Here is a 25,451-nt window from a genome sequence, read left to right as displayed (position 1 = left end):
GGAATCTAATATGTATCATATACTAAACAATTATAGAACATTGTATTGCTCACCGTTTCCTCAAAACTGCCCTCTGTCTCGGCCATGCGTGTTTTGTTTACTATATCCGGGTATCGAACACATACGTATACACGAGGTATTTTTAACTATGCAAATCAACCCGTTCTATTTTAAGAATTCTTTACTAATTAATTATTGCGTAATTATCTTCATTGTAAAGAAACCAAATGAAGAACCTTTCATAAGGGATGTTAATGTATATTTTAGCAAAGTTTGGTGAAAGCATAATGGGACTTTAAGGGGTAGGGGTAGCATATGTTGTTATTCTGAGAAAAAATATTAGTCTTTAAATTTATATTTAATAAATTAATATTTTTAAGAAGACTACTAGAAAATGAATTCTACATACATTCATACATATCAAACACCCCATTAGGAAATTATGGCTTTAATCTCTATCTTATATGGTCAAAACGGCAAAATTCCCATAAAATCCAATATTTTGTCAACTAGGTATCTTTGAGTGACAAAAGCTCAAAAACGAGCACACGGACATATGTTTTTTATTCCATTTTCTTTTATGGTATGAACTCCTTTTTCCAAAAATCAATATGAGAAAAAAAGTTTAATACAAAATTTTGACTTCTCAGAGGTGTACATCCTTAAGATTTTTTTTATCACTTAATATTGTGCCAATTATTTCTTTTGACCATCGTTTTTAATACAGAATCATGAATCGGTAAATATTTTTCATTTCATCCATACCATTTGCTTAAAGCAAGTCCATAGTGAAGCTATAGTCAAAACCTGACGACTGAATTTTTCACAATCAGTCTATCCTTCTATCATTTGATTCTCGTGAAACATACTTTGTATGTGTTGCGCAAAAATAAATGATTTTCCTGGTTAATTGCATTAATCAGATTTTCAATTGAAAGTTTGTGTTCATTCTGATATTTTTGACAATACATATATTGAAAATATATCTTTGATATCCATGGACGAGTGCATGCATCATATTACTTTGGATAGTTTGGAAAATAATTGTTATCTTTGTTCTTGATGTAGAAAAATGCCTTTATATAGTTATATTATACTTTAAAAAATGATGATAGGTGATGTTACATGTATCTGATGGTGGAACAGAAATTTATAAAATCTACTAAACTTTGGTGTAACTTCAATGTACATGTGTGATTGTTCTAATGATATTTTTTTAACAAAATATGCTTTTTTGTTTTAACTGGTCAGATAGATCATTGTGGTTTTTTTCGTTTATGATTAAAATTTACATTGTAGTTTTGAATATACAGAAGTATTCAGAATGATTGAAAAACACAATAAACAGGTTTATCAGCGGGTTTTTTATGGATATTTACTTCCATGGTTTGAAAAAAATATCGCTCGCTCGACTTTAAAACCCTTCGCTCCTAAAATCCTTGATTCCAAATTTAAAAAAAAAAAAAAAAATCGCTCGCTCGCTCCATTTTTTTCTTGCAATTTCTCGAAGAACTACAAATTAATTTGGTGTGGCCTAGGTTAAATATACCTAGACTTTTAACATTGCAAAATTTGAAAGAATCCCACCTTTAAAGTGAATAGTCGGGCAAAGATGTGTTCCAAAAGTCCTTGTATTTCAAAACGAGTCAGGTTTTGCTTACGTTATCCAGTGTTGACCATTGTATTTATGGAAAAGTCCCGCGTAAATTCAGCAGAGTTATAAGATAAATTCGGCTAATTACATGTATTTGAAAGAGAGGCTGCGTTGAATGAACCAGCAGGGTGACTTTTTAATTTAGGATTCCTATTAACATAAATGAATTTCTTCGCTTGCAGATCAATTTTTCTATTTCATAAGAATTTATAATGAATAAATTTACACCATTTTTACCGACTTCATTTGCGAGACTATTCACTTTAATATGACGTGGCTAATTTTGTCTTAAACTGAAATTGAATGTGGGTTTTCATAACGCGGATCGCCTTTGTTCTCCGCCGTCGTCCTAATTAGCGCGTTAATTTACTATCAGTGCACCAGATTGCAAATCAGGGAGAGGAATTGTTAACATGGATTACACACATATTGGGCAAAGAAGTTACTCTAACAGTGTAGACTGTATGTTCTGATTCATACATAATCCGTGCATAAATTATTCCATTTCTAAATATTTCAATTGAAATAAAAACACAAGAGACTGACATTCTTTTGAACGCTGTATTAGGCTGCTGGATTGGTATTGGACGTGTAAAATGTACATATCTGAGTCCTATGGCCTTTTATGAAACCAAGCGAGCCACCCAACCTGAAAAATCCTGCAGTGCAGGTTAGCAGGAGGTGCACCAGCACTCAATGCTTAAGATTTCAAATGCTGGATTTAAGGCCGCGAAAACAAATATACATGTATGACCGAATAAGATAGTCTTTATTAAATATGACCGAATAAGACAGTCTTTATTAAATATGACCGAATAAGATAGTCTTTATTAAATATGACCGAATAAGACAGTCTTTATTAAATATGACCGAATAAGACAGTCTTTATTAGATATGACCGAATAAGATAGTCTTTATTAAATATGACCGAATAAGACAGTCTTTATTAAATATGACCGAATAAGATAGTCTTTATTAAATATGACCGAATAAGACAGTCTTTATTAAATATGACCGAATAAGACAGTCTTTATTAAATATGACCGAATAAGACAGTCTTTATTAAACAGTCTTAAAACGAAGAAACATCCAGTGGCACGATTACACTGTAACCTCCAATATGGGACATCTCCGTAACGTTAGGCCCAATCCAGGATCCTACACAAAGTCTAGAACACTGCAACTTATATACACAGAAATCATTCCAAATTCTACAACAGAGAAAACATTCATTAGTACCTGCGCAAATTATTTACAAACGAAACAAACTGAATAGGGAGAAGACCTATATCAGAGACATAATGTAGATACATGTATGCTATCTACGTCGCTGATTTTATGTGTGTATATATATTAAACTGACAAGCCAAATGGCTTCGTGATAATGAACTTTGAACTTGAATTTTGAAGGTAAAAATGTTTGTTTTTTTTAACAATTTTCACAGAAAAAGAAATTTCAGATCAAAAGAAACAAGTGGCGATTCCGAAAACAATCCTAAAACTAGAGGGTGCTTGATTTTTTATACGGATAAAAAGTTATTATTTTTTCAGCATTTCTTGCTAAAAATAAAAATTACTTTTAACTTCATTAAAATATGAATAATAAATACCTAATAGGTTATAATTAAACTTATTACAATAGAGACACATAAATCACAAAAAATCGTTGGTTAATGTTTTGACTGGAAACAGCTTGTACTTGATGGAATTAGGAAATAAGTAATAAAATGTGAAATTTTGAAACAAAATAATAAGCTTTATGAGTTGAGGGACAGTTGGTCGGCAAAACATTTTTTTATTGATAAAGTTTAGAATTTGTATAAAATATATGGTGGAGACAGTACCAATTGTACAAAACAGTTAAAGTATCAAGAGGCCATGAGAATATGCTCTATCACTGAAATTCCTATTTCAAACATTGTTCTAGTAATATATGGACCCTGCCTTGAAATTATCACTCACTGCGTGTAAAAATTATACATTAAAGTAACACGATGCTCTCTCGTTCTAAAGAAAATTAAAAACAAATGAAGTTTATTCCGGTTCATCATAAGGGAGACAACTTTTTTTTTTTTTTTTTTTTTTTTTTTTTTGTTTTTTTTTTTTTTGCGAAGACCCTTGATTATTGACAGCTCCCCAAGCGCTTCAAGCGCGTAAACGACATAATTATGCCGAACAGGATACATCTTTTGAAATTTTGAATAAATCAAATGTATTTATTTCATAAAAACAGTCATTATCTCCATAATTCAATTTGGCGATTTTTTTGTGTACACAATGAATTGATTAAATAATGTTATTTAATTGAGGGATAAAGATAATATCTAGGTGATATTTCGAAATTATGGAAGATAACTCCTTAAATGAAAATGACATTATAATTCTTGCTACATCTTGGTCTTGTGTCGAAATTCCCATTCTTTTGATTTTCAATGATAATTGTCTTGGAAAAATGTATCTTTGCATAAAATCAAAGCTATATTCGGGTCTACAAGACAGATGGTCATAGTAGCTCAAGCCAGTATTTGTAGAAGAATAAAAATTTGAAATTAACACTTATTTCAAAAAAAATAACTTGCCTCCATTTTATTTAACTTATAAATTAATCATTCAACAATAACATATACAATTTTGAAATTTATGGTAATATTATTAATAAAGAATATAGGAAAGAAGTCCTTTGGAGTGAGAATGTGAATTAGTAGTTTTAATGATAGGGTCAGTTCGTACGCGCCTCCCATGTCAGTCCCGTCTAGTCTTTTGTGTCCTGTCAGTTGGGAGGTTTTTCGTCAATGTCTTGCAGAGTGAGTATAAGGATTAAAGAACTTTACTTTTCTATATTCTTCAATTGAATACTATAAAAAGAAATAAGGAAATTTCTCAAAAACAGGGCATGATATCAGATAATTTGTTTACTACAATGGTTATCTTAAAATTTTGCATAAGATTATGTGGGCACAATTGGAAGGTTATTCATTATAAAAATTATTTTCAAAAATATACTGGTAAATGCAAGAGCAAAAATGATCCTACTGGCTCTCATAGACTAAAACATAACATTAACAAACGTGTCATTATTGTTATAATCTAAAATTCTGAATTATTTTGAAAATACTAGTCCCGTAGTTCAATAATTGGAAAATAAAAGCAGAGAAAACAATTTAGAATTTTATCTTCTGTAAAATGAATATTATATTATAAAACTAAATGTTATTTTAAAATTATGGAGATTTCTGGTTTGATGAAAAAAAAGAAGGTTTTTTTATTACTTGGAAATGGGAAGGACTTCAAAAAGCTACAAGAAAATACTTTCCTTTATTCCATCAACTTACATGCAAGTCTCTTTTTCAAACAAATCTATAAAATAGTTTTTTTCCCTTTTCCAAACGAAAAGAAAATTGGCAATGTGCATCGAGACCTCAGGTCCTTCAATAAAAACTAGTTTAATTTTACAATTCAAAATTAACTTCAAGGGTCTTTTTACAGTAAATGATTACAGAAGATTTAGAAGATTTTATAATAGTCCGTGTTATTAATATTTACAATATATTCTCTGTCTACAACAACTTTTTATTAGATTGTGAATGTATATTATTAACTAAATTATTTATTTACAAAGTACTTTTCATTTATGTCATTAAGCCTATAATTTGACTGGATGTAACATAAAAAGACGTACTTACAATTACATGTTTGATAACAATTGCAAATTGTTTTGCAAAATATTTTTCTCGTAATGTTAATTTCGCATATTGTGTCTTTATTTTTTATAGAAATTATTATGTGATGTTGTAATCTTCAGTTTGAATGAAATAGACTTATTATTATTACCTGAATGGAGCTCTGTTCATCTCTCATGGTCAGGATCAAGGAACGTCTGCCATCGAGTGTCACTATCCAGCTGGCTGTCTCTATTCTGTTTATCATGTGCAAACATATGATATGATAAATAAAACTAAAATATTTTTTTTCTAATAATTTGGAAAATCAATCCTAACAGTAGTAACAAAAATAAACTCTAATTAATTTGCCAGTATTGTAAGATATAGCATGTTATTATATTATCTTGAAATTCTCAAAAATTTTATTTTGTTAATAATTTTCACAACAATTATAATTCAAAAATTATTATCCTTCTGACACTCTGTGGAATTTATTATTTACATATTTTTTTTCGGAGTGGAAGGGCAAATGGAAAATATTTGAAATAATTTAACATTATACTTTATTAGGTCGACCCAAAAGGTGGAATAACTTATAGTCTTGTGTTTTCCCGAGAGAACTGAAGTTTAATTTTACAATTCAAATATAACTTTTTTATGGGAGTTTTAAGTGAATGAGGCATGCTTATCACAAATAGTCTCTATCAAGGAATGCCTGCCATGGGCTTTCACTATCCTGATGATTATCACCAATCTAATGGAGACATTTTTCATACCTAGATATTTACCAGTACATGCAATGATAAAGAGTCCACAGCCTCACGGGTTACCAAAAGAGGTCCATATGCTTGAGCTGCCATTAGGAAGAATCAGTATGGTGGAAAACATATGATATGCTAACTAACCAGCCAATACATTGTTTATTGTTATAGTTTCTCTCAATTTGGCAGTTACTATTAAAATCCTTGTTTTCTTTTTGAAAAACAATGTAAACAATAATTATTTATGGACAAAAGGATGGACGAACGCTGGACCAGAGATAATATGCGAATTGAACAGCGACCATGTGATGGTGGTTTGCAAAAAGATATACATGGTCCAATAAAGCTTTTTGTGGTAGTTTTATAATGACTTTACCTTTATGGAACTCCACTAATGGTGTCATTGTCCTGATGGTTTGTCACTATCTTTATGGCATCACTATCCTGAAAAAAATATGAAAATATTAATTAATAATGACACGACACGTATAGCCATCGTGTTTCTTTTTATTTACAATGCTATTTACATTTTTTTTTTTGTTTTTTTTATTTTTTTTTTTTTTTTTTTTTTTTTTTTTTTTTTTTTTTTTTTTTTTTTTTTTTTTGTTTTTTTTTTTTTTTTTGTAGTTTTTCATAAAAAGATTCTTTCTTTCTCTCTTTCTCTCCCCTACTGCCCTCTCTTTCCCCCTTTCTCTCTTTTTCTCTCCCTTTCTCTCTTTCTTACACTCTCCTTCTTACTCTTACTTTCTCTTTCTTCATGTATTTTAATACATGTGGCACTCATTCCTTTTTCACAATTTTTAAAATTCTATAATTTCTATACCTGTTTCCTAGATTTAGATGACGCTGGGTGGGATGATAGTAGGGGGAAGGATGAGGAGGATTGAAAGACAGATGGAAAATATTTGAGATAATTAAACATGACACCTTCTTAGGTCGACCCAAAAGGTTGGAATAACCTATAGCCATGCTGCTTTTTCCACTTTGCGTCATGCACTGTCCGATAACATTTTAAACTTCACAAATTAACCTAATATGTGTCTGAAGTTATTCCTGTCATCCTTAAATGGTCCCAAAGAAGCCTTATTATTTTTCAGTTTGATCTGAAACCTATATAGCAACCAAAGTCGCCATATTGAAAACACATTTTGAACAACTTCTACCAGTGCAATTTAGCTGAAACTTGCCTGAAATTCCGATATGGTCTCGACCAAGTGTTATTTTTCAGGTTGATGCGAATTCCAAGATGGCCACTACAGTCTCCATTTTTTAAAAGTAGTTAATACTTCTACAAGTACGATTTAGTAATACTTGTATGGGATTATCCGGACATGATTTGGAACATATGTTATATTTTGAATTAATTTGAAATCAAAGATGCGTACCCTGACCACCATCTTAAAAGTAAACTGAACTTCTGAAGTTCTATCAATATAATATGTCTGATAGGATCTAGACATTGTCCTTACCAAGTGTACTTTAAAACACATTTTTAACTTCAAAAATGGGCGCCAAAATCACCACTAACTTTTTCAATCCTTGTCCTATTTTACTGGCGCCGAGAACGTCAAAAGACCGTTAAGGCCTCTTGTATTTTAATTAGGGACCCTTCAACTTTTGATGACCAGTTCTAATCCAACGTGGGGCAGTTGCCTGGTACTCATATGAGCGCTTTGGCTGTAAAGTTGATCAACTGTGAGTGTACATGTAGAAAGTAGCGGTTAGAATGCTAGTTTACTAAATGTGTGCTTAATTGTGCTAGGGTATAGGGGTAGGGTAATGTGAGTATTGTTAGGACCAGGGACAAAAAATCCTATTAACTACTTTCTGTACACTTCAGTTGAGTCAAAATTAAAGCATTGCAGTCGTATCACTGCATGTGGTCAGTATCCTCAAAATCCTGTGATTTACCTCAAATAACGCCTTAGTAGGATCACTGCATGTGGTCAGTGTCCCACAAAAACTTTAAACCTTAAAACTATATTCATTGTATACCAATTTACAATACCAATAAACCAAAGTTTCAGAATATTCGAAAGAATTTGAAAAGTGTACCCTGGCGGCCATCTCAGAATGCAATCCCGAAAAAAACTTTCCTACACACCCAAAGGAGTATGCCTGTCAAATCCTTATACCGTATACATTCTGTATCCGTTGAAATCTTAAAGGTGTACCTCAAACAACCCTAAGTAGTAATAATAGTAATTAGAAATGGAGCAAAAACAATATGCTCTTTCTTCGTTTTGGATACAAAATTATGGAATGGATTTTGGGAGGAAATTACCATTGACCAAATTACCTAAATGTCGATTGATCTTTAAATGATGTAATGAACAACCAATTAATGGTGTATAATACTGTATACATTTTTGGGTGAGGGACAGGAATTGGTACGATTTTTGAGGGGTTACCACATCCTCAAGCAACATCATTCCATGGACAAACAGATATAGATAAAAGGATATTACAGTACATTGTGACATCACATCACGTAGTCCTTATGCCAAGCTGGTCTGCGGGTGGCACGACCAGATCTGCGGATAGGAGCCGGTGATGCTGGGACTGGTACTGCGGGGACAACAGAGCTGGAGCTAGGCTGGTCAGCAGCAGGGACAGGGAAAACCTCTCCTCGGCAGCAGCAGGTAGCGAACACAACCTGCAAGATCACAAGTACACAGTTCAGTAAACAAGTATAGGCGTATATTACAAAATATTCAGCAGATATACAAGAGATAATATTGCCGAAATATTGACTAGATATGTTTGTGGTTTATGATATCAGTTATGTAGAGTCGAATCTGGCTTAGGCGAAATTATAAACCAAAACCTCTTTAGAAATGCTGTTTTAATGATAAATGGCAAATCACCATGTTTTAAACAAAATATATTAGATATTTGGGATTTAAAAGAACATAAATCATTGATAGCAGTTACTTTTCTCTATTCTATTCCTCAAATTTTCTCACAAATACTCGGATAATTAATGATTAAAATCTTACCACAGCCTCCGCCAGAGAAAGGCCACGGCTAACCACCACTGCGAGCGAAGTCACAACGCGGTCAACCAAACTGCGGAAGGAAGTGTAAAACACAACCTGCAAGAACAAAGAACGACAGAAGTTCAGTAAACAAATAAAGTCACACGATACACAATATTCTACAGATTTATAAGAGAGAGAATTACAAATTTATCAGGTACAATGTTAATCCGTTAAACCTTCCTATATTATTAGGCTTTTTATTTTATATATTCAGAAAAAACCAAAGCATTATGAAATACGCAGGTTTAGCAGAGTAGTACAGTTTATATATACTGATATAAGCCTGTTCCATACATTGTATAAAACCAGGTGTAGGCGGTACTATGGGGAAAATACTTGTACGAAGTGGGAAGGGGTCGCTTTTTACGAGGGTGTGTGTGGAGGGGTATAATAGCTATTTTATACAATTTTAGGAATGTTCCGTTATGTTTTGGGATTTCCCCTTAATTTGAGAAAATTTGTTAAAACTAGAAATATGTCTGTTAGACATTAAGTGCTCGCTAACTACTTACTAAAATCTTAATTTCCAGAACGATATGCATCTACATGTATAAGGCTTCTGCGGTGAGATAGTTTGCACGTACAAAACTGTAACACCTAATTTATAAATAACCCGCAGATATACATATATACTCGCAACTCTATATGAAATCATCCTCGGCAACAGGTGTACGTATGTAGCACTATCGCTCATTATCCTTGGGAGATGGTTTATGTCCTTGATGTATTAGTAATAAATAATTTCCTTTAAATTACGTAATCAGAACTATAAATGTGAAATTACTTTGAACTTTGTTAATTGTGTTCTTTGTTACATAGAAGTTTATTCATTTTTATTGATATTGATACGATAGACTTGTTTCGCTGTTCAAAATAGTCGTCCGCTACGTCCGTATACATATACAGCACTGTCCAGTCTCTGTGCACGTTGTGACTTACCTGTACATGTGTCATACTTGAATGCCTTTCTGAGTACATTAGATCTAAAGCTCAGGCACCCGGACATGAACCCATTATATTGTATAATGTCTTTTTATTCTGTTTCTCTTACGCAAGGCTGGGTGATTTTATAAATATTTATTAGAACCGTAGCAAATACGGTTTATGGTCACTGGGGTTAGTAAGCGATAGTACAACGTATATATGTATACCTAGGGCCTAGGATGGTGTGAAATAAATTAAATGTCTTTGGCCGATACTAAAAGTTATCCGTTTCGTCACTTTTTTATTGACTACATTAACCTGATTCGCATTGTATTGTTCCGGAGGTTTCCAAAGTCGATCAGATGCTTAGAATATCGTGACCGATGCAAAGGTTTGTATGATACGCCGCTTAATTAATAAAGTTTACACAAAATGAATGTGTTTAGCACTGTTTAATGTCACTGTTGTTAATTTACAGAAGAATATCGCTGATATATTTCATTTTTGAAAGGTTGGTGTCACTAAATTACGGCGAAAACTATTAAACGGTATAAGACAGTGACTTCCGGTATCACGTGCGCAGTTGGAACCTGCGCATATATAGCGGATGTACAGAGACTACTCACCCGACAAGGAAAACCAAAGGTCGAGAGTACGCTCGCCCTAAACGATATGTGCGCAATGGAACATTAGACTAATCCATCAGCATTTTTGCTACCATCCTGGGATGGTAGCTATTATATTCGGTCGCTTTGCCTGCCATTTTGTTGGGATTTCACATGGTTATAAATAGTCTGTTCACTTTGATTGGCTGGCCAAAACGATTTACGTGTGTTGATTAGTTACTTGCTGTTTAAGATTCCATGTGTGTAAGGGGTACCGGTGGGGATATTATTGCAAACAAATTATCATTACCTAAACCCAGAGAAGTCCGAATGTTTTTTCTGGTTGTCGGATATTATTCTCAGAAACTACACAAGATGGCGCTACACGTACCGAATAGAAACATTTTCAGGAGCGCGTGAAGGATCTATATATAGCCTAACTAGTACTTTTAGCTAGATGACCATGACCTACATAATGTACTTGTAAAAACTGTTCGTTGCATGGAAAATGCTGAAACAAGATGGGGGATATTTGGAACTGTATAGTGTATGCGCTTATGTAAAGTACAGTTTTAAAAAATGAAATGTTTGTTTCTATGCGTTATCATGTTTTCTACCAACTTGTCAAGTACATGTACATCAGTTCTAGTACATGCAAGTGTATATTATGTAGAGAAAACTTGTTAGCATTTGGAAAAGGCCCACTTAATAAATAACTTTGGCCATCATTATCAATTTTATTATGTTATAATTGTTTTTAAAGAGATTTTTATTTGTTGTTTTTTTTCTTTTTCGGAAAGGTAGCCTACTGTCCCTTTCATGAATATCATTTTTATAAGGATTTTATTAGGAACCAGGGGGAGACCAATCCTCGTCAGCTTTGGATCAGCTGAAGACAAGAGTCTTTTTCAGATAATATACAAAACCTTCGAGACCACGCCAAGTATCAAAAGATCTCCATCAGTAATGACTTAACAAAACAGGAAAGATATAAAGAATCGGAATTTCGAGATGAGGCCAGCAGAAAAGTAACCAATCATCGAGGGAATCCATATACCGAGTACGCGGCCCACCATGGAACCGCAGAATAGTAAAAATGAGAAAAGAATAAGACAAGTAAAAACCAGAATTCTTAAACAAACCTGCAATAAGCTGAAATGTACCTACACAAATATTGACAGTCTTCCGAATAAACTTGATGAAGTTAAATGGAGAATAAAAGATCAAACAGACAGCGATACCATTACTATCACCGAAATATATCCAAAAAACTGTAAGTTTCAACCCGTAAAGCTGAATTAATAATAGAAGGATATGACCTGTTCACAACCGATAATGAAAACCGACACAGAGGAGTTGGGTTGTACATCAAGTCGGAGTATAATGGAACAGAAGTAAACATTGAAAATCAAAGAGAGCATTTGGGTAAAGATAAAGCTAATAGGAAACAATTGTTTATTAGTTGGATGTATTTATAGAAGTCCAAATTCAACCATAGAAAACACAGAGAAACTTCGGAAGCTGATAAGATTAGTATCATCCGATATAACGTATAGTCACCTACTAATAATGGGAGACTTTAATTTGCCGAAAATTGATTGGGATTCTTGGTCTACAGGAAATGATAGAGAAAGTAGAATGTTCATCGAATGTCTTCAGGATAATTATTTATACCAACATGTGAATAAGTTCACTAGATGTCGGAAAGGAAATGAACCAAGTGTATTAGATCTCCAGATAACTAATGAAGAAGAAATGATAAAAGAAATTCACTACAATGACCCTATCGGTAGTAGTGACCATTTGCTCTTGAACTTTAATTTCTACTGCGAGGCGGTACAAACTACCAGAAAGGAGCCACGTCTGAAATACAGCAAAGGGGATTATGAAAATATGAGGGAAACTATCCCGAGGGACTGGAGTGGACTTCTGAATGACAGTGTTTCAGATATGTATAAAAGCTTTACAGATGTCATCAAAGATAAGGTAGATTCCTATATACCCAAGAGTAAATCGTCTCGAGGTCAGAAACAAAGTACCATTGATTAAAACCATTCTTCAGAAAATCAACAAGAAACACCGGGCATGGCAGCGGTACATGGAAACAAGGATGAAAGTAAATACAAAGAATATGCAAAAATTAGAAATCAACTTAAATGGAAAATACGTAAATCCAGGAGGGAAATGGAACATAGCATAGCAGAGAATTTTAAATCAAACCCAAAGCGATTTTGGAGTTATGTTAATTCAAAGAGAAAAGTGAGAACAGGGATATCCGATCTCAAAGGACTAAACGGAGACGATCAACAGATGGCAGTCAAGGACAGCGACAAAGCCGAGGACTTGGCGAAGTTTTTCAGCAGTGTTTTTACGAAGGAACTATCTGGGGACCTACCAGAATTCGAAACTAGAACTATTAGTCACCCTTTCGAGGAAATTATTTGTAATCCACTAGTCGTGGAAAAGCTTTTATTAAGCTTAAATGAAAATAATTCAATTTTGATTGTTACGAGCATTTTAAATGGCTTAAAAATTTACTTTATCAATTTTTGTGTTATATCTCCATATCATAAAAAATCTATTCAAGTTTATCCTTAAATAAATCACAAGGACCAGACAAAAGTACACCCTTAGCCAATATATTTAAACGTTCACTGGAAAAAGGAAAACTACCTCGAGAATGGAAAGAAGCTAACATCACAGCCATATTCAAGAAAGGATTGAAGTCAGACCCAGGAAACTATAGACCTGTCAGTCTCACGAGTATTGTTGTAAAAACCTTAGAGAATTTAGTTAGAAACAGTATAGTTAAACACATGGATAAGAATAATTTTTTAAGCTCTAAACAATTTGGTTTTATCTCGGGACGATCAACCCAACTTCAGTTGCTGAATGTTTTAGAAGATTGGACTGAAATTATAGATGATGGGAGAACTATACGTAATTTACATGGATTTTATGAAGGCATTTGATAAGGTCCCGCAGGCAGAACGAGGTCACTCTGAGAAAAATTTTAAGAAACGTTGCAATTTAGAATTAAGAAAGAATTTCTTCAGTAACAGAATAGTAGACATATGGAATAATTTGCCGCAACATATTATAGATGCAGATACTGTATACAACTTTGAAGTAATGTAGATGAACACTGGAAAAATATTTGTTTTAAAATCTAATAGTCTATATTGTAGGATCATAGCCATTGATATACGGAATTTATTTACTTATTTTTTATGAATGTATATATTGTTGATATGGATATAGAGGCTTCCAGCCTGCATCCATCAATTGTCCTAATAAAATCCTAATAAAAAAAATGTAAGCAGCCATCTTAGTCTTTCTAACTAGGAAATAAATACATAATCCGGAAATCGCAATATTTCGACTGTTATCAAATGGATATTAACTTATGTTCATTTCTTTTAAAGAGACATTGATGAAATTGATAATTTCAGTAATTAATATATATATAGATTACTTATATGTATTTAAACGAAAAAAAACACTCAGATTTTTACCAGATTCACTGGTTTGATAAATCTACTTATTTCAGAAATAAGAAATTTTAATATATAAAATAAATTTCAGTTATTTCAAAACACCTATTTAACTTATGATGGTTGAATCAACTTTAATTATAATAAAATAATAAATATCTTTTGTTTAACTCCAAAATTCAACATTGTACATTAACTAAATTTAATATAAATGATAAACCAATTATTTTATTCCTTTGTTTGAGTCCTTCATTCACAGCATCTATGAGTGGCCTTGGCACTTTGATTTCTATAGTTTAAGCCATTTAATGACTTATAAATTGATTGCTTGGAAAATCGGCTTTCCAACTATTTTTCAAAATCAAAAGTTGAGACGGCAATGCAAGAAAAACATACCAACACGTAACGCTACACAACCCGTAATAGTAATTAGACCTCGGTAGCAGGCCTTACAATACATTAGAAGTTGGAAATACATATGTGTTATAATTTCATAGATATTAACAGAAACATGTATTATGTATATATGTTTCTGATTAATTCTTAACACTTATTCAAATAAAATATAAAATTAATGTATGATAATCAATAATCATCGATCGATTTGACTAAACTACGGTGTAGTCAGTCGTTATATACGCGTACGATAGGCGTTTGGCTCTATAGCCATGTTTCTCTCTCTCTCTCTCTCTATATATATATATATATACATGTATGTATGTAACACTGTGTCAACAGAGTTTTATATAAAGAGCAGAATCTACCACCATTTCAGAATACAATGTTTGTTTTTGTGTGCTATTATCGGTACCAATTATCACTAATATTTTAAGGAATTTAACATTTTCTGCATGCCAGATGAAGAGTCCGCAAAGAGAATAGTGCCATCGGCGTACAAAACGGAGAAATATGGCATCACAAGACAAGAGGTATCAATCAGTTCATTTTCCAAATCATTAACAAAGTGCATGGTTGTAGAAAAAAAGAACGGGAGATAACCCCTCCCCTTGCAACAGGCCTTGAGAAGATGTAAACAAACCACATAATTTTAACCCATCATATAAAGATCTTATGGTATTAAGTAATTTCCGATGATTTTTTTTGAACATTTTTTAGAATAATTTCTCTATATTCTATCAAAATCCTTACGGTAATCAACGAAACAACAGTACAGCTTACGCAGACATTTTTAGGATACGCAGACAACATTTGTTTTGGATAATACCATGAAAGGCAAAATAGCATCACTTATTCCAAAACCAGGCTTAAACCCAAACTGGTTGTAAGTAATATAATAATTACTCGACCATTTTAAAAGTCTATTGTTCAAAACACAAGTAAATAGTTATAATGTAATTCCTCTATAGTTACGGTAGGTGTCATTTGCATTTTAATAATGGTAAAATGATACCTGTAGACCAAACCGAACCAGAATCAAAATAGCACTGAAAAGTTTTGATAGAATTGGAGTAAAGTAAAGGCCCCGTTACGGTGGCTGGGAGCGGACATGAAATAAATAAAATTATTGCGTGGGAACGAAATATTATTGCGTGGGAACGGCCACGCAATAATATTTCGTTCCCACGCAATAATTTTATTTATTTCATGTCCGCTCCCAGCCACCGTACCCCCTTGTTTAACAAAAAAGAACTCATTTAGAAGATTGTTAACTCCGGTTGGGTTACATTTTGTCATAGGGGAATCCAACTCATTAGACACTCGAGTTATCAAAATCAGATAGAACAGAAGAATTATTAAGAAACTCGTTTGTATTACCAACAGTACTTACATATTTGAAATGTTCACAATCATATTAACATGTTGATATGAGAAGGCTTCATAAGTTGAAATAACTTGTTCCTACTGTTCTTGTACAGATAACAAAATATGTTTAAAGTCAGAAAATAACTTAAAACTAACTTTAGGCTGGACTAGGAATAAAAACGAACGTTACATACCTTACCACAGTACACAAACTTGCCTAGACACTGAAGGATCACCTCCAATGCCAGGAAGAGCGCAACGAAGAGTTCCATGATGAATCTTGGATAGGTATAGCAAAGAGCGTGCAGTATCGTCAGAGAAAATCTGAGAAGTGGGCAGAGATCTGGCGCCAATTTCAGAACCAACAATAGTCCTCGTGCCACGTGACCAGCATATTCAATCCAGCCAATAGGATACTACGACCGGTTAGTGAAAAGTTGTCAACTCACCACATCATGGGATCTCACAGGGACCCGAGAATTAGTTTAGAACATTTCTAAATCTAAATTTAGATCCCCTAACATGTCCCATATCCCTAATGAACGTATTTAAATAGTTAAGGACACCCATTCTCGATATTCCATGGGTTACTATTACTGTCTTTAAATGTGTAACTGTGGTGGATACTAGTCGCAATATACAAATCAAGTATCAATGATTTATCTTTAGCTCGATCGGTTGAGTGTCAGACTAGTAACATAGGGGTCCGGAGTTCGATTTCCGGCAGAAGCAGTGATATTATTTTTTCTCAAATCTTGCGCTCTGCCATGGCATTTTATTTTTTTTGCACTATTTTTTAAGTTTATTTACTCTACTGTATAAGTATAAGTATAATTTACTTTCAACAATGTGATTAGAGCGAATCTTTCCGTAGTCGATGTCTGGTCAGCATATGCATTACTTGTACTTCCTATTGCGGCTGTCCACCCCTGGTCAATCTTCTAACAGACACAACTTATGCAATCTATATCATTATTCGAATCACAGGTCATTCAAATACAACGATATTCCTCCAAAAATACAAGTTGAGATCAACAAATATGAATAAAAAGAATACTTTAGATATTACTTATTTAACTTACGTTTGAAGAGAACGTGTCCGCCACTTTAATCTGTCTAAGTGTGGTAAATACATGTAGATAGCAATGAATAACGATGTCCACCCGTCTCTGTCCAGTGCGTGAATGCGAACATAAAGAACGTACAGGTGCACGAACAGGTACACAAGTCACGTGACACATTCGCATGACACTGCTTAAGCATGAAGACTGCTGACACAACAAGTAAACCGGTTATACACGTTAGTACATATGCACGTGAAATATGTTATTATTGTGTTATACATGTAATGTTATCTTTATGATTTGCTATCGATCCTTGTTTGTGGATGTAAAAATGCAAATAAAAGAAATGAATTAAATGAATATGGAGATACAATGTATAAACAAACTGATTTTAATTAATTAATTTTGTCTGCTGGAACGAAATATTTATGAAATCAAGTAGTATTGATGAAGTATGCATAAATTTTACAAACCTTTTTGATATGGTGAATAAATCTATTCCTAAAAAGTTGATATATGTAAACCATAGATGACGTTAGAACTGAGGAAAACATTCGAATACATAACAGTTTACATAGAAAATGAGGGAAAAGTAGGAGTAATATAGACCTAACCTGTTCAAAAGAGATATAAATCATGTAAATAAAGAGATAGAAGTCATGTAAATAAAGAGATAGAAATCATGTAAATAAAGAGATAGAAATCATGTAAATAAAGAGATAGAAATCATGTAAATAAAGAGATAGAAATCATGTAAATAAAGAGATAGAAATCATGTAAATAAAGAGATAGAAATCATGTAAATAAAGAGATAGAAATCATGTAAATAAAGAGATAGAAGAAATAATGAAAGATAAAAATAGATAGAAATCATGTAAATAAAGAGATAGAAATCATGTAAATAAAGAGATAGAAATCATGTAAATAAAGAGATAGAAATCATGTAAATAAAGAGATAGAAATCATGTAAATAAAGAGAATAGAAATAGATAGAAATCATGTAAATAAAGAGATAGAAATCATGTAAATAAAGAGATAGAAATCATGTAAATAAAGAGATAGAAATCATGTAAATAAAGAGATAGAAATCATGTAAATAAAGAGATAGAAATCATGTAAATAAAGAGATAGAAATCATGTAAATAAAGAGATAGAAATCATGTAAATAAAGAGATAGAAATCATGTAAATAAAGAGATAGAAATCATGTAAATAAAGAGATAGAAATCACGTAAATAAAGAGATAGAAATCATGTAAATAAAGAGATAGAAATCATGTAAATAAAGAGATAGAAATCACGTAAATAAAGAGATAGAAATCATGTAAATAAAGAGATAGAAATCATGTAAATAAAGAGATAGAAATCATGTAAATAAAGAAATAAATAATACGAAAAAAACTATGCTCAACAATCGTTCTATGCTAATATTGACGCAACTTTGCTAGATAAGTGTTATCAGTGCGATCACAGGATTTTGACTCCTCGATACTCCAGGGATTACGATCACGTAATATCCCTTCACCCCTGGATTATCTCAGGGTAAAAATGAAGGAAGTTCAGGTGAACAAATCTGAACCAATCACAAGCCTGCAAAATTTCATTTGAAGACTACAAAGAGAGCGACGCACAACTTCAATGCCACAGTCAAACTAAGTGTACCGTTATACGTCTCTTTTGATGTGCATTAAAGTACTAAATTACCTGTTCTGTTCTGTTGCCTCCAGTTTTATTATGAGATAGTCCAGGGGTGAAGAAATCGTAAGGATCGGAACCCCTGGTGTATCGAGAATGACTATTATTCTATTATGGCTCTTTTCCAGACGGAATTGTTCTCCAATATAGTTGCCTGGCGAGGAATAGTCCCTTCGTCTCCGACTATACAACACTATAAGAGAACTGTTCCCGAGGGAAAGGGACATAATAGATTTAGTACGATGACATTCATTATGACGTCATATATTTGGTCGCGTGCTCATTCCCGGGGAATATACTTTGGTATAGCTCCCGTAGTAAGGTATAGTCTATATAAGAGGCCATTCATGTCAGAAACGAGAAAATTTAACGCGTTAAATACACTTTTAACGCGTTAAACACACTTTTAAAGTTACTAAATTATTAGATTTACATAGATTCCTTAGGATTTTTGACTTCCTACAAATGTTCTTATACCTGAAATTAGAAAGTTTTCAAAATTACAACATTTCATTTGAAATATTGGCAATATTTATCAACGTTAAAATATCGCCAAATGCAACAAAAACTGTATCAGTCGGCATTGGCTGTTTATGACGGAAAGAACCGAGTGCACATTCGAGTTCGAAATTGGGGTCGCTGAATACCTCATCCGGCTAATGGATAGAGATGTATTTAATCGGTTATATTGGCCTGATTAAGTGTAATAGCCGATACATTTACAGCACAGGGACCTGGCACGATTTTTTTAAACTAACAGTATACATATGAACTTGGCGGTCGAGAAAACGGACCTATTTTTTTAAAACCGTGATTATTTTAATAAATGGGTTCTATATAACATTGACGGATATCTTACCTTAAAGAAAAATAACTTATCTTTCCATTGAGTGCATAATAAACAAAATTGGCCAAGTATTGACGAAGTTATGGCTTGATGAATCGGGAAATTCACGAAAAATATATTAGGTAGACATTTCCCTGTCCGGTCGAAATGTCGTCTCGGCTCTAATGGGCACCTCAAGAACCAAGCCAAAATCACATAATCTATCATTTATTAAAATAATCACGGTTTTTAAAAAAATAGGTCCGTTTTTCCCGACCGCCGAGTTCATACCCTTGACACTATAATATATATATGTATACTAATGATTAAAATTTTTCGTGCCAGGTCCCTGTTCTCATGATCAGTGGCGTAGGAAAATGAAACGTAATGGAGGGGGGGAAGCAAAGGTCCTCAATATTTGGACACCCCCACCCCTCCTCGCCCCGCACCCACAGGAGGAGATTAATTGTTTCATTCAACACACAACCATATATACTTTATATCTTTTTTCATATAATCCGTGTACACATTTATAGACAGTACGTGGCGTTGCTAAAAGGAAATTAATGAATACGCAAATTGCCATGCAAGCTTCGAAGGTTTTTTTTCTGTGTTTGGGGGGGTCCGAGAGTCTCCTACGAGAGAAAAATTACGATTTAGAAAGGCTAATATGAGTTTAACGATGCATTTTGAGGAATTTACGAGCGCCGAAGACGCGAGAATTTGGTGTTCGAGGGGTCCGGGGGTCTCCCCCGGGAAAATATTACAATTTAGAGTTTTACGATGCATTTTGATGCACACGAAGGCGCGAGACTTTGGTGTTTGAGGGGGTTTAGTTTAGTTTAAACATATGTTAAGTTAGAATCACCGAACAACAAGGTTTGTAGGCTGAGTGGTATATAATCGTTTAAATTTCTGTAAAGCTCTATACGTTGCCGAGCATATAAGTTATAATTGAAAAACTAATGATATGCGTCTTTGATGGGGTCCGAGGGATTTTTTTTTATTGAAAGTTACCTGCATTTAGAAATGATAATTGTGAATGTCTTCATATCATTATACAACTCTGCTCTGAACATACCGGCTTCACACCATCGGCACATTTGTGTATGTAACACAAAATAATAATAAATTAATTGTCTTGCTAAGTCATATAAACAAATGAATCTTTTAAGACATTTTTTAATAGAACGTAGAAATCCTTCATTGACATTTTAAGTCTAGTTCATGTCTATTGACTTTCCACTGTTAAACGTTTCAACATTATATGCATACATGAACGTTTAAAGATGCTCCACTGCTGATAACTGGTATTTTTTGACTATCAAAAACAGGAGCAGACGATTTCGTATTTTTCTTCAGTTACAAAAGTTACTTACTTTACGCCATCACCACCATTGAAAAGTTTAAGCTTCTAATTTTACTTTAAGTTAAAAATATGAAAAATAATTTATTGCATCCCGAAAAAAAATCCGTGTCACTATATCCTATATGGAATGAAGTACTGATTGCGCATGCACCAAAGGCGAAATAGATTATTTCATTTAATATTATATTTTGGTTGAAAATAACGAGGTTGAAAACCATTTTTGTCACTAAATCGTACCGCCATTGTATAAACTGTTCGCTTTCCGTCATGTTGCGCAAAGGTCTTCTCTCTAAACATAAATAGCCATCACACGTGCGTACATTGAAGAGATCCCAAGAATTCATGCTTACTTATGCTAAGTTATATGTACTCACAATCTCACATGCGACATTATACAGTTTAACTTTCCAACTGGCTGTGGTCAGAATAACCTGTACGATTTTGTTATCGGTGTTTATTTCTACCGACTTACCTGTCAATACTGGTAAATTGTGCTTGATAACCCTATTTACCGCTTCTAATTCTCTCCAAGTGGAGCTTGCATACCTCTCTACAAGGCCCCATGGCCCAAAAAATTCCTGGTTGTCAAAATGACAACCATCATCGGTAACTAAATAGCCACCGTAACCTTAAAATGAAGCATCTGTGAACAACATCGAATCTGAAGCTGTGGTAGTCAAATGATTTTTTAACCCTCTTCGTTCAAAAGCTTGAACATTTTCTCTTTCAGCCTCTGTAGTCATTACTACTGCTGACTTCCACGGTAATCTTTCCACAACACGTCTACCTTAGTTCAGCTGAATCTCTAAATTATTAAAGCATAGAATGACCTTTTTGTAAACGTTCTGGTGATATAGGTAATCTGTTCTCCTTTGTATCCCAAACAAAACCCAGCCACTGCAGATGCTGTACAGATTCCCAGGTACATTTCTCTTCAGCTAATAAAAATCCGAGTCTTATCGGGTCAGACCTGGTGTGTTTGCTGATTTCTATTGTTGTCTCAACAGACTTACCTCCCCCTATTCCGTCGTCCAAGTACACAAGGATGTAAAACACACACCTCGCACTTCACTTATTCAACACATCGCATACATGGGAGGCCGTCCTAACATGATACTGGCTGTTAATAGGGCGTTACAATAAACAAACAAACAAAATCCTTTCGTACGCTTGTTCGTTCTATAACAACTTTTTATCAGTGGATTGACCAACTCAGGCTTCTCTGTTACCATGGAAACATACCCTTTTAAACCAGATTTTGTTTTTCTCATGTAAAATATTCAACGTTATCTTTGGCAGACTTAATTTTGTCCAACAGTACTTACTGGAGTAGTTTTTAACGAAATCTTATATCCTTCTCTTATAACAGCTTAAATGTGATTATTTTATGTGGTTCCCACTGATGTATATGATGGAAAAAATCGTCTCTCATTCTTTAAAACTTATTTGTCACTTTGACGTTGTGTTGTTCTTCATTTCCATGTTTCTTTTTTAATTGAAATCCCCACTAATAATGTCGAACGTGCATTCCGCGTCGACATGGTGATGAATAAATAATAACAATTAATTAATAGTTTTCATTTCGCCTATGGTGGCGTTTTACGACTTTGAGGTAGTTCCTGTGATTTGCGCCTGTATGCGTACGTCAGTAGGTGGCTCCATCTTAAGTTGTTACTTGTACGGCTGGCAGCTATGTAGATAATGATTATAAGACTCTTTCATATGTAGATATAAAGGAAAGTTCTACCCGAGAGTCACAAAATGTTGTAAAACCCACAGGGACTTGTAACGTAGGTTGTGAGAAAGTCTGCTACCTTCATATCCGCGTATGAAAGAGTATTTTTCTCTCATACCTAGTGATGTATTTTACCATTATGATTTTGAAATAAATTCGAAAAATACTGCGACTGCAGGTCAATTCTCCATACATACAAATTTCGTTATATTTTCAATGCAAAATCCTGTCGTTTGTATCTTTAAAAGTAAGCCCAGCCTAGTTTATGCAAAAAAAAACCGTTAAAATTGTATCTAGAAAATAGTGATTTTGTTAATGCTATGACGTCATGACGCTTTATTGCATGAGTAGTCATGCAATAGAGCTTCAGGCGACATGATTGTATTGCCCTACACCAGCCAGTTTTACATGTGTGGGTATGAAAGAAAATCTATATTCTATACTCGACTCTACGTATACCCCTATCAGGTGATCCGACTCACATACGAATCGAGTTGCACGAGCCGTTTATACATTTTCCCGACTTATACTAACGAAACGCAGGAAAATCACACTGTAAAAAAACGGACTAAAGTCATTTCAATGCAGTATACCTAAGGACTGAACTTAAATTTTGACTTAAATCGTTGCTTTTTATTTAGAAAAATCGGTTGCCTGTACCAAGGGATATAACTCGTGATGTTTTTAAGGAATTGTCCGTCTTTGCCAGCACAAGATTCAGTAAAATTAAATTGTTATACTGGTCATATCTTGCTCTTAGAAAGTAGGTCAATTGGCAGCTGAAAACCCGAGGAAAACTTGTGAAATAGAATCTCTTTGGGTAGACTTTAAGAGGGACAGGTATTCCTTCTAATATCCACGTATGAAAGAGTATTTTTACTCTTCTCATGGACCTAGTGTGATGTATTTTACCATTATGAAAGAGTTTTGATATAAATTCGATTTGAAAATACGAAAATGCGATCTGCAGGTCAATTCTCCATACATACATTTCGTAATATTTTCAATGCAAATCTGTCGTTTGTATCTTTAAAAGTAAGCCCAGCCTAGTTTATGCAAAAAAACCGTTAAAATTGTATCTAGAAAATAGTGATTTTGTTAATGCTATGACGTCATGACGCTTTATTGCATGAGTAGTCATGCAATAGAGCTTCAGGCGACATGATTGTATTGCCCTAGACCAGCCAGTTTTACATGTGTGGGTATGAAAGAAAATCAATACTCTATACTCGACTCTACGTATACCCCTATCAGGTGATCCGACTCGCATACGAATCGAGTTGCACGAGCCGTTTATACATTTTCCCGACTTATACTAACGAAACGCAGGAAAAATCACACTGTAAAAAACGGACTAAAGTCATTTCAATGCAGTATACCTAAGGACTGAACTTAAATTTTGACTTAAATCGTTGCTTTTTGTTTAGAAAAATCGGTGCCTGTACCAAGGGATATAACTCGTGATGTTTTTTAAGGAATTGTCCGTCTTTGCCAGCACAACATTCAGTAAAATTAAATTGTTATACTGGTCATATCTCTCTTAGAAAGCAGTGTTTTTTAACTCTTTTTCAACAACAGCCTGTGCCTTTTTGATTGGGAAAATATGATCGGCATATGGGGGAAATTGGGAAAATATGAAACATTACAAAATCACAGAAAAAACACACAAAATCAACATTTAAGTTTTATTATGATGTACCAGCCTTTGCTTTGACTTTACAAAGGTACAATACAGTACTGTATGGCTGCGAAATGAAAATTACAGACAATTTTGTTTTCGTAAAGATTTGTGAAAAATCACAGTCTGAAATGTCTCTAAATCTCAGGTTTGAGACTATTGTTTACATCAAATCGGTGGTTTGTGAGCCCTGGGGGGGGGGACCCCTTTGTATTGCTCATTGTCCCTCAAAAGGCGTGTAGGATGTTGTTCCAAAGTTTTTTCACTCCACCCTCCATGAAAGGGGTTTTCTTCTTGTAGCGCCAAAAAGTTCACAGAACTTGCCAAAAATAAGCCCACCTCTCCCCCCGCCGAAAAATAACACCCATGGATATACCACCTCATATTTCATCAGGTCGCACGCCAGCTTACCTAACACCTATCAGTTTTAATTTTTTCAATTTCGGACTCAATTAGAAATTACAGACACTGTAGATACCAGACAGTGACCACTGGACTTAATTTGATCTTTTACTAACTGAATGGTTTATGATCGGCTGAGGATCCCAACGTCACACGATCGTTAATTGACGTCTCATTCCCAACACTGGACTGGTCAGCCTGTTGAACAGGAGATGGAGATTCTTCTACTAGTAATTCAGTTTGTTGTGTCGAATTTTTTCAAATTCCAAAGGTCATTTATCCTTGTCAGACCCCTGGCATCTTTTTTGTGAGCCGTTTGTTGTAATATTTTGAATTATGCGACATTTTCACCCTTGACACGTACCTGCGTTCACAATCCTATAGACGCTTGACAAATACGTTTACAGATAATGCGATTCAAACTCAAGAGTGACCCTGAACGAAATACCGGAAGTAAAACGCATTGGCGATAACGATCAATCATCAGCGCGCTTTGCAGTCAGATAACAGTAAACACGGAAGTTCTACGATGTTTTCTGAATTTATTACGGCATCTTTTGAGACAAAAAACACTGGGACAAGACAACTGCTATCAATAAACGACAGACAACTCGATTGGGAAAATACGATTTTATTTTGGGAAAATACGATTTTTTTTAGGAAAATATGCTACTTTTGAGCTAGGGGAAACAACCGAAGTTCGGCGGTAGATTCGGCCTAAAAAAAACACTGGAAAGTAAAGTTCCACATAATCAATTGGCAACTGACAAATGATTATT

The 25,451-nt window shown here is 33.8% G+C and overlaps 1 protein-coding gene and 1 long non-coding RNA gene across 14 annotated transcripts in view; both read right to left on the bottom strand.

The window, feature by feature from the left end:
* LOC138334712 (uncharacterized) overlaps positions 1 to 25,451 on the bottom strand; it is a 228,754-nt gene that overhangs the window by 85,610 nt on the left and 117,693 nt on the right. The window lies entirely within an intron of this gene.
* Positions 2,202 to 21,844, bottom strand: LOC138334706 (uncharacterized). Of its 12 annotated transcripts, XM_069283390.1 has the most exons (7): positions 16,988 to 17,392; positions 9,077 to 9,172; positions 8,551 to 8,733; positions 6,454 to 6,521; positions 6,093 to 6,169; positions 5,486 to 5,570; positions 2,202 to 2,865 (listed from the first exon to the last, which is right to left on the bottom strand). In XM_069283390.1, the coding sequence occupies exons 1-3, from the start codon at positions 17,150 to 17,152 to the stop codon at positions 8,560 to 8,562; spliced, it is 435 nt and encodes a 144-aa protein (XP_069139491.1). In that variant the 5' UTR covers positions 17,153 to 17,392; the 3' UTR covers positions 2,202 to 2,865; positions 5,486 to 5,570; positions 6,093 to 6,169; positions 6,454 to 6,521; positions 8,551 to 8,559. The 12 variants fall into 12 exon arrangements, 10 of the variants coding, with proteins under 10 accessions (XP_069139491.1, XP_069139493.1, XP_069139487.1 ...); XM_069283392.1 differs by lacking the exon at positions 6,093 to 6,169; XM_069283386.1 differs by having other exon boundaries at positions 6,454 to 8,733; positions 16,988 to 17,386.

Source organism: Argopecten irradians, chromosome 11, assembly GCF_041381155.1.
Source record: "Argopecten irradians isolate NY chromosome 11, Ai_NY, whole genome shotgun sequence".
Classification (NCBI taxonomy): domain Eukaryota; kingdom Metazoa; phylum Mollusca; class Bivalvia; order Pectinida; family Pectinidae; genus Argopecten; species Argopecten irradians.
This window is presented reverse-complemented; position numbering and strand designations above follow the sequence as displayed.

What these genes read in the sequence shown, in the direction of transcription:
- LOC138334706 (XM_069283387.1), bottom strand. Translation starts at nt 17,152, where the DNA reads ATGCGAATGTGTCACGTGACTTGTGTACCTGTTCGTGCACCTGTACGT. An exon ending in CGGACACGTTCTCTTCAAAC is followed by an intron (nt 9,173 to 16,987) that starts GTAAGTTAAATA and finishes TTGTTCTTGCAG; the next exon opens with GTTGTGTTTTACACTTCCTT. An exon ending in TTTCTCTGGCGGAGGCTGTG is followed by an intron (nt 8,734 to 9,076) that starts GTAAGATTTTAA and finishes GTGATCTTGCAG; the next exon opens with GTTGTGTTCGCTACCTGCTG.